Below are 10,000 nucleotides of genomic sequence, written 5' to 3'. Positions count from 1 at the left end.
CTCTCTCTCTTTCACACTCTCTCTCTCTCTCTCTCTCACTTGTTCTCTCTCTCTCTCTCTCTCTCTCTTTCTCTGTCTCGCTCGGGCTCTCTCTCTCATGTGCATGCTCTCTCTCTCTCTCTCTCTCTCTCTCGCTCTCTCTCTCCCTCACTCTCTCTCTCTCTCTCTCGCTCTCTCTCTCTCTTTCACACTCTCGCTCTCCCTCGCTCTCTCTCTCTCTTTCACACTCTCTCTCTCTCCCTCTCATGCTCAGTGGGTTAGTATTCTGTTGTGTTAGTGTGAGAGGCTGCGGCAGAGTGTCCCAGCAGCTCCTCCTGCAGCAGCCTTATCTCCTGCTGTTCCACTGGGCTGCAGACGCTGCCGACGAGGACAGTGTGCTGATTCACTCTGTTGTGACTCTAATAATAATGGACTCCGGTGGAGTGTTTAGACTATCGGCAGGCAGCTGGTCCCCCCACTTCACACCCCTATTCACACACTGACATGCACACACACAAACACGCACACACACACACACACACACACACACACACACACACACACAGACAGACACACCCTCCACACACACACACACACACACACACACACACACACATACGCAGACACACACAAACACACACACACGCAGACACACACACACACACACACACACACACGCAGACACACACACAGACACACACACACACACGCAGACACACACACACACACACACACGCAGACACAGACACCCTCCACACACACACACACACACACACACACACACACACGCACCCTCCACACACACACACACACACACACGCAGACACACACACACACACACACACACACACACACGCAGACACACACACACACACACACACACACACACACACACACACATACCACAGGAGTAACACCTCTTCCTCCTCTCTCCTCAGATGTGAATGAGTGCTGGCGCTACCCGGGCCGCCTGTGTGCCCAGACCTGTGAGAACACCCCAGGCTCCTATCAGTGCTCCTGTACTGCTGGCTTCAGCTTATCCAGCGATGGCAAGAACTGTGAAGGTGTGTGTGTGTGTGTATGCGTGCGTGCGTGTCTGTGTGTCTGTGTGTGTGTGTGTGTGTGTGTGTGTGTCTGTGTGTGTGTGTAGGGTGTGTGTGTCTGTGTGTGTGCGTGCGTGTGTGTCTGTGTGTGTGTCTGTGTGTGTATGCGTGCGTGTCTGTGTGTGTGTGTGTGTGTGTGTGTGTGTGTGCATGGGTGTGAGTGTGTGTGTTGTGTACTCTTAAGGTACAACAGTGTATTATACACCCCCCAGCAGGATAGAAGAGGCTTTTGTTTCCACCGTCACACCTCTCTCCCTCCTCTGAGTAGAGGACTCCCTGAGATCTGACTAAGAGAACAGTCGGCCATGTCGGTGTGGAGAGAGATGGTGACATACTGTATATGTACACACCGTGTGACGCATTGTGTGACACGATGGAGGAAACAGCATCACTCTTTGACACATACATACTCTTTGACACAGAGACGTTCTTACCGGTAATCGCAAAGCAGCCACCACAGTATTCCCCCATCGGAGGAGACAGTGCAGAACTTTGGCTGCGTTACACAGCCAGTGTTGGTAGAACAGAGTGTGCAGGTTAAAATCCCTTGAGCTAAATGTGACAGTAATGAGCTCTAATCTTTGATCTCCTGCAGATGTGAATGAGTGTTTAACCAACCCATGCAGCCAGGAATGTGCTAACCTCTATGGCTCCTACCAGTGCTACTGCACACAGGGCTACTACCTGAGAGAGGACGGAAAGACCTGTGACGGTAAAAAAAAAACATTTTCTATCACACACTATCCTCTACTTATTATTACATTATGTCTATTGTGTGTATTACCTGAGTGTACAGTGTTATATCAAGTCAAATCAAACAAATCGCATGTTGTTTTGTTACGTACGTCAAATGCAGCTGCTCCTCGCTCGACGACAGCAGTCAGTAACAATCGACGAGTCAACAATAGAATATAGTAGTAAAAAAAATAAAAATCTGATATACTTTACATAGTATCTTGAATGTGTGCTTGTCCCACAGACATTGACGAGTGTTCCCAGAGCGTTGGCCACCTGTGTTCCTATAAGTGTGTGAACGTCCCTGGGAGCTACCAGTGTGCCTGTCCAGAGCACGGATACACCATGTCCCCCAACGGACGCTCCTGTCAAGGTGAGGACAGCACACATACACTCCACTACGATGCACTGACTAGAAGACACCCACACACTGATTCAACTTTCCTGCATGTGAGGTTTTATTGCCTCACAACATTTTTACCTTCACCTGTTCTTCAACCCGGGAAAATGTATTCAGCTCAGTCCACTAAGTGTACATTAGTACATTAGTACAAGTGTGTCTCCCAGGGCTTTTAAAGTGCCACTCTCTATTACCAGATGAAGTATTAGTTGTAACTGCCATTATATTGAGCCAGTTTATTCCATAGCAGACTACTGTTACTTGGATTGGACCCAGTGTGGATATTGAGCAATTCAGACTAAACTACATTTAATGTCTGTCTCAATGTGCCCAACTCACTCTAAAACTTACAAGCCAATCCACTTGGGTTTTTAATCCCATCCATTTATCCGGACATAACCATTTAAGACTGTGTTATACCGCTGCCGTGTGTGCGAGCTGACTCTGATTTGGGTCACAGATGTAGACGAGTGTGCCATCGGGGCCCACAACTGTTCATTGGCTGAGACGTGCTACAACATCCAGGGGGATTACCGCTGCCTGTCCTTCAGCTGTCCACAGAACTACCGCAAAGTGTCTGACACGTGAGTTATTTCAACCAATCACCTGTGTGGAAATGGATGTGGTGAGAAAAGTTTGTTTAACTGAAGTAGTTAGTAATAAATAGTAATAGTAATAGTAATACATGAGAACATCTCTGTTGACACTTTCATAGGACTGGTCTGTTTTTATTTTTGAGAGGTTTCTTCCAACAGCCTTAAGAACAGTAGCATGGACATTTTCACTAGCAGTTTCATGTTGCCCTTTGGGACAGGCCAACAGTGTTTTCTTGATTTTCTTGAAAGTTCAACGTTCTTTTGAGCTTCTGCTCATATCCATCAGAGCAGAAGGCATAAGGAACAATGTTTCCCTTGAGGAAGATGTGTCAGCCACTGTAATCTGATCAAAGCCCTCACACAAAAAGTGTACACAGTGAGCACAGGCCAGAATCATAACATTTGATAAGAGTCATGGAAACTGAATTTTGCAAAAAACATTTTTCTGGTCTAATTTGACCCTTTTTTCTAATATGTCCTATATGTATAAATAGAACCTTGTATTTCACATGTGTTGCTCTAGCAATTCTCAGATTCTTTGACTCAACTGTAAGATACTTAACTGAATTGAATGTTTGAAACATTGAATTCTATGTTTTGGGTTTGTTGACTCCAGACGCTGTGAGAGAATCAACTGTCCCAACTTTATGGACTGTCAGAACTCCCCATTGAGGATCACCTACTACCACCTGAGCTTCCAGACCAACATCATCATCCCCGCCCAGATCTTCCGCATAGGCCCCTCTCCCGCCTACTCGGGAGACAACGTCATCATCAGCATCACCAAGGGCAACGAGGAGAACTACTTTAGCACGCGGAAGCTGAACACCTACACAGGCGCGGTGTACCTGCACCGGCAGGTGCGCGACGCGCCCAGGGACTTCCTGATCGACGTGGAGATGAAGCTGTGGAGACAGGGTACCTTCACCACCTTTCAGGCCAAGATCTACGTCTTCATCACCACCAACTCACTCTAACAGACTTATCCCTCCCCCCCCCGCCCAATCAAAGGACAGTACGGTGACAGTTTAACTGAAGTGGTTTGATAAAATCACGATTTAGCATAACACTTACATAACAATGGCGGACATCTTTTTTTACAAAAAAAAAGTTTGATTTATCATAAGATGTTGTGATATTCTGTCGTGATGACACGTTTTGAGAGATGCCAGTTTTATGATGATGTTATACACGTGTTATATCAGGCCCCTTGAATTAAAGTGTGGCCATTTCCATCATCAGATCCATCTTACAGCACCGGTAACTGGAACATTTAATAAACTATATTATAACAGGTGATGTCTGGTCTTCAACATACCCCTGTCTGTGTTACTGTACATACTGATATCCTGTCGGTCTAGCAGACGTTTGTTCAGCTTTATATCACACTGATGATAGCAGTAGTAGTCGAGTGCTTGGAGAGTGATTTTCTTACCACACAAAGAAAGGCTGTGTGGTTAGAGCAATGGTATCAGTGCCACACTCCAAACATAATTTGATCTCTTTTCTATCTCCCCTGAGCTGCTGTTCCCTATTGTCTCTTGAATAATTGTATACCACTATGCTAATTTAATACTACATATATATATATAATAACATGTATTTGTACCTCTGTATTCAGACACATTATGAATGGATGTATCATATTTTTCTGCTGGTTTCATAAGCTGCAAATATAATTTTTAGTAAAAACTAAAACTACACACAATGTGTCTGTGTCTCGATGATATCATCTGTAATATCTACTTTATCTGATGAGCAGATCTGGGCATTATGGCAAGGTGGGAAGAGAATTAATGATATACAGTATGTTAACCATTTATCAAGCCATGATGCAGGGTGATTATTAATGGGATAGTTCTACAAAATCACATATTTGGTTCCTTACCCTGAAATTTGTTTATAGACAAAGACAGGCTTCTGACCACTGTAACTTACTTAAACTAACTGTTAGAATTTTTCTTTTATCAAAAGCCAATGGAACCAAATATGTGATTTTGTCATTTGGGTGAACTATTCCATTAGGCGTTTACCAATGATTTTTATCGTTGGAGTAATTGAGTTGTCATGTATTTTCTGTAACAAATGAGTTAACTTGTTAGCTTGCTAACTTGTTAGCCCCCTGGGTGAAGTGGTTAGTGTGCAGTCTCCATGTCAGAACATGTCATACAGCAAATATACATGCCTATTTACATACCCGTTCACACCACCTCACTAGTGGGATCACCACCGGAGAAGGGCCTTCATTTATTTACACCGACAATGAAAAACATGTGTTTTATGATAGCTATTAAAATCAATGATAATAACATGTTGTGAAATGGCTTCGGGCTTATGAACACAGGAAATTATCCTATCATATAATAATATTGTTCATCACTTTAAGTAGCAGATTACAGTTTATTTAATTGCTTTTTCCTCACCCTCTACTTTGATATTTTGCCACTTTTTGAAGGAGTAACACCCCCATCTACAGGACATCATGCATTCTACGCCACTCTTGACAGTTGAAACATTTCTCCATCTATTGTTCTATAAAATACAGCAAACTACACTAGTCATTTTTCACTCCTATTATTCATAAGGTCAAAGTACAGAATTCCCACAAATCCTCTGGAAAGTGGAACTAATATAACTGGAATCTCAAAATGGAAAACGTTATAAAATGGAGACTCAAAAAAAGATAGAAAGATAGCCTGCTCCCTCTTTTGTATTAGCTGTAGTTTGAGCTAAGGTCATCTCCTTCCTTAGTCCTGGGCTCTGGGGACCTCCCTCACCATTGTAAACATCGGAAAGGGTGTGAGTGGCTCCCTGACAACGGTATTGATGTCTCTTGCACATCCACACAGTGCTCTATGCCAACTATCTGTTCAGTAGAATGAGTTATATTGGCAAAGGTCATGACAAGAAAAGAATCTAAATTACATTTTGTTTTCCACTCTAGCTTGTCTATTTTTAGTCCAGAGTCCTTAACTTGACTCAGAGGGTAAATGGTGACAAGTACAGCACAAATCCCTTAAAGCTAACCCATTTGGACAGTAGGGGATCGAGCTGGAGAGTATCTGAAACAGGTGAATATAGTGCACCTGTGTCGCGCCGACCCCAAAAACAAAAGCTAGTAGTAGTGGTGGTGGTGGTAGTAGTAGTAGTAGTAGTAGTAGTAGTAGTAGTAGTAGTAGTAGTAGTAGTAGTAGTAGTAGTAGTAGTAGTAGTAGTAGTAGTAGTAATAGTAGTAGTAGTAGTAGTAGTAGTAGTAATAGTAGTAGTAGTAGTAGTAGTAGTAGTAGTAGTAGTAGTAGTGGTGGTAGTAGTAGTAGTAATAGTAGTAGTAGTAGTAGTAGTAGTAGTAGTAGTAGTAGTAATAGTAGTAGTAGTAGTAGTAGTAGTAGTAGTAGTAGTAGTAGTAGTTGTAGTAGTACTACTACTACTAGTAGAAGTAGTAGTAGTAGTAGTAGTAGTAGTAGTAGTAGTAGTACTAGTAGAAGTAGTAGTAGTAGTAGTAGTAGTAGTAGTAGTAATAGTAGTAGTAGTAGTAGTAGTAGTAGTAGTGGTTGTAGTAGTAGTAGTAGTAGTAGTAGTAGTAGTAGGTAGTAGTAGTAGTAGTAGTAGTAGTAGTAGTAGTAGTAGTAGTAGTAGTAGTAGTGGTGGTAGTAGTTGTAGTAGTAGTAGTAGTAGTAGTAGTAGTAGTAGTAGTAGTGGTAATAGTAGTAGTAGTAGTAGTAGTAGTAGTAGTAGTAGTAGTAGTAGTAGTAGTAGTAGTAGTAGTAGTAGTAGTAGTAGTAGTAGTAGTGGTGGTAGTAGTTGTAGTAGTAGTAGTAGTAGTAGTAGTAGTAGTAGTAGTAGTAGTAGTAGTAATAGTAGTAGTAGTAGTAGTAGTAGTAGTAGTAGTAGTAGTAGTAGTAGTAGTAGTAGTAGTAGTGGTGGTGGTAGTAGTTGTAGTTCAATGAACTGGGTGCCATTGGGCGTCTCTCCCTTCCACGTGCAGAGAGTCTGGCTCCAAACACATCCTGCCATTGAGGTGCCATCCCATAATGGGAGTCCTCTGGCCTTGATCCAGGTTCCTTTTCCCTAATTAGCTTTATCTGCTCCTCTAGATTGTGTTGTGTGTGTTGTGTTTCAGGGACTCAGTGAATCACACATCCCAGAGAGGGGGAGATATGAGGTCAATTATAGTTTTAAAGGACACTCACAGGAAGTTATGAAACATCTCAGACAAAAGGGAAAGGGAAAAAGTGAGATCTATTGGATTGATGTCATTATGGTGCCGCTAAGTAGATGACTCTCAAATGTCTTGTTTTGTCATATCCTTACATGTCTTACATGCTTACACACATAATCTATTAAATACATTTTATTTGACATAAAATGGACTGCACTTATATAGCACCTTTATCCAAAGCGCTATACAATGGCCTCTCATTCACCCATTCACACACACATTCACACACCAATGGTGGCAAGCTACCATGCAAGGCGCCGGCCTGCTCATTGGGAGGAATTGGGGTTCGGTGTCTTGCTCAAGGATACCTCGACATGTGGACAGGAGGAGCTGGGGATCGAATTGCCGACCGGCTCTACCTCTACCTCCTGAGCCACAGCCGCTGCCTGTGAGATGCTTGGAGAAAAAAGCTTTCATAACCAAATCTGCATCTAATAAGGCAGTCTGACATTCCAATGAAGATGCTGATCTCACCCTTACATAATGTAACCATGCGTGCATTCCTTGCCCAATCAATGTCCTTGCCCTGACATGATGATGAGCTCAGATCCTTACTAATTAGTGTAGAGCGGTCTCTCTTAAAACTGAATCGATAGTCTATCTAGTCTAATCTATCTTTACTTTGTATTTTTTATCTGTTTTATTTAAGTCTATTCTTGAATTGTCGCTTTATTTTATGTTTATGTTTTGGTCTGAGCTGCTGTAACGCTTGAATCTCCCCTCGGGGAAATCTATCTATCTATCTATCTATCTATCTATCTATCTATGTATCTATCTATCTATCTATCTATCTATCTATCTATCTATCTAGACTAGTCTATCTACACTATCTACACTACCTAGTATGTACAGACAGAAGTACAGACAGTACAGAAAGTACTGTGTCACAGCTAACTTACAGTTTCTTAGGTCCACGCCATCAGCTAGATCTACTATGAGCTTGTTCACTGGTACTGTATACCGTACAGTTGATCGTTATAACTATATGAGGTTTGGGAGGGGGGGGGCGTCTGGAGAGGAGAGGAGGAGAATTGGGGGGTGATGGGGAGGAGGGGTGCTGCAGACACGGTTGTCTTTGATAGCTCAGGTGGTCATCACCTGAGGGGGAAAGAGAGTTAATGGGCATTCTCAGCTTCAGACAAGCACAGGCTAGTGCTCTCTCTCTCTCTCTTCCCTGCCTTAAGCACAGGCTAGTGCTCTCTCTCTCTCTTCCCTGCCTTAAGCATAGGCTAGTGCTCTCTCTCCTTTCTCCTCTGGTTGCATTCATTTAGCAAACGCTAGGTCTCTCTGCTCTCTCCTCTGGCCGCCTTTAGCACCTCTCTCTCCTCTTTCCTCTCGCTGTTCTCTCTCCTCTTCCCTTGCTTGCCTGCAGAAGGAGGTAGTATGCATCATTATGCACAGGAGACCAGAGCTGTATTCCAACACTAGGGACGCCACCTTTCTCACTATCAAAGGCGGGACGAAAGATGGCGTGCCACTGCACGGGGCGGGGAGGTTTGCAGGAATTGGCGCATTTACGCTATTCATATGCATGAGGGGGCCTGTGATTGGATGAATATTCAGATTCACTAACCCTAACCCTAACCCTAACCCTAACCCTAACCCTAACCCAGCCCAAAGTACTGGACATCCCGGCTAATAGGACCGTTGGCAATCCTATTCTCTTCCCTTGCTGCCTTAAGCAGGAGGACGTGTGCATCCTTACAGCAGACCGAAGCTATCTATCTGTATTCCAACACACTCCATCGCTTGGTTCCCTCTTCAGTTTACATGTTGATATGGAATTGGAAGTGGTATGGAATTCTTGTTCTCTCTTGCAAAGGGAGGAAACATTTAGCAATATAGAACACCACAAAACCTCAACCAAACACATCAATCAAAGAAACCCTCCATGAACAGAGCAATTGTTCATGGGAAGAGGTGTGGTGGATACATTTAGAGTGTAATCAATGTATATCTGCTGTGTATGTATGAGGCTTTCAAATGCTATATTTACAGATTGACACACTCATTAATTCTGCATATGGTTCAAATCAAGAATATTTTTTTGTGGAGATAGTGAACTGGACCCTGGGATCTACGGTACTGGATCAAAACTCCAAAGTTCATTGTTTAAAGATAACTATCAGTAACTATTTGATAACTATCAGAAATATTGATATGGCACTCTAATCCTTTTATCTTTCCTATTTAGAATATCTTCATATTGACGGGATGTGAGGATAATGATTGTCACAACACCATAATCACTTCAGGATACGTGGAGGAGACGACTAACAGCGCTCAGCCTGGGAGACACTGTTGTGTGTCATCTCATCGGCTGTCGAAAGGTCAGACAAAACTACAGCACCTAAATGGAGCATAATTGTCCACACACAATCGGGTGACAGAAAGGGGAGGAGAGAGACACCTGGGAGAAAATGCCGGAAATGAGACCACCCTCTGGATAGGCCTTCAACAAGTTGATACTACAGTATGCCGTACAGTGACCCAGAATGTCACTGTAGAAATAATTTATTTAGCCAATGAACTGATACAGTACATGTACTGTATCTATGACACACTACGAGAAACAACCTTCAGTTTCATGGAGCCTCTTGTAGAAAATAGGATGTAAGTGTCCCTTTAAGAGCTGATACAGAGATAATGTCTGGTCCTGGGGCAGATGGGAAAGGAGAAAGAGAGAGAGAGAGAGACAGAGAGAGAGAGAGAGAGAGAGAGAGAGAGAGAGAGAGAGAGAGAGAGAGAGAGAGAGAGAGAGAGAGAGAGAGAGAGAGGAATTTGCCTGAGAGGAGAATGAGAGAAGGTATGTGAGAGTGCCTGTCACACTGAGGCTCCTGTGTGCTGTTCCTTGGTTGGATTCCAATCCCATAACTTACCCCCTTCCCTCTGTCCTTGTTGACTCTCCTTTCAGATAGGAAAGGACAGGACTACCTCCAATAAGGATGATGGTAAATCTGTAGCTCTA

The 10,000-nt window shown here is 43.2% G+C and overlaps 1 protein-coding gene across 1 annotated transcript in view; it reads left to right on the top strand.

Annotated features, from left to right (window-relative positions):
- Window positions 1-4,506, top strand: part of fbln2 (fibulin 2) — a 27,942-nt gene extending 23,436 nt beyond the window's left edge. The window contains 5 exon segments of the mRNA XM_080534929.1: window positions 918-1,043; window positions 1,678-1,794; window positions 2,062-2,190; window positions 2,678-2,801; window positions 3,430-4,506. Coding sequence (XP_080391055.1) covers window positions 918-1,043; window positions 1,678-1,794; window positions 2,062-2,190; window positions 2,678-2,801; window positions 3,430-3,790 — 857 coding nt within the window. The 3' untranslated portion in view covers window positions 3,791-4,506.
- The last annotated feature ends 5,494 nt before the right edge of the window (window positions 4,507-10,000 follow it).

Source organism: Nansenia antarctica (assembly GCF_963989245.1).
Source record: "Nansenia antarctica genome assembly, chromosome: 6".
NCBI classification, from domain to species: domain Eukaryota; kingdom Metazoa; phylum Chordata; class Actinopteri; order Argentiniformes; family Microstomatidae; genus Nansenia; species Nansenia antarctica.
The sequence above is the reverse complement of the archived record's forward strand: the minus strand, read 5'-3'. Positions and strand labels throughout refer to the sequence as shown.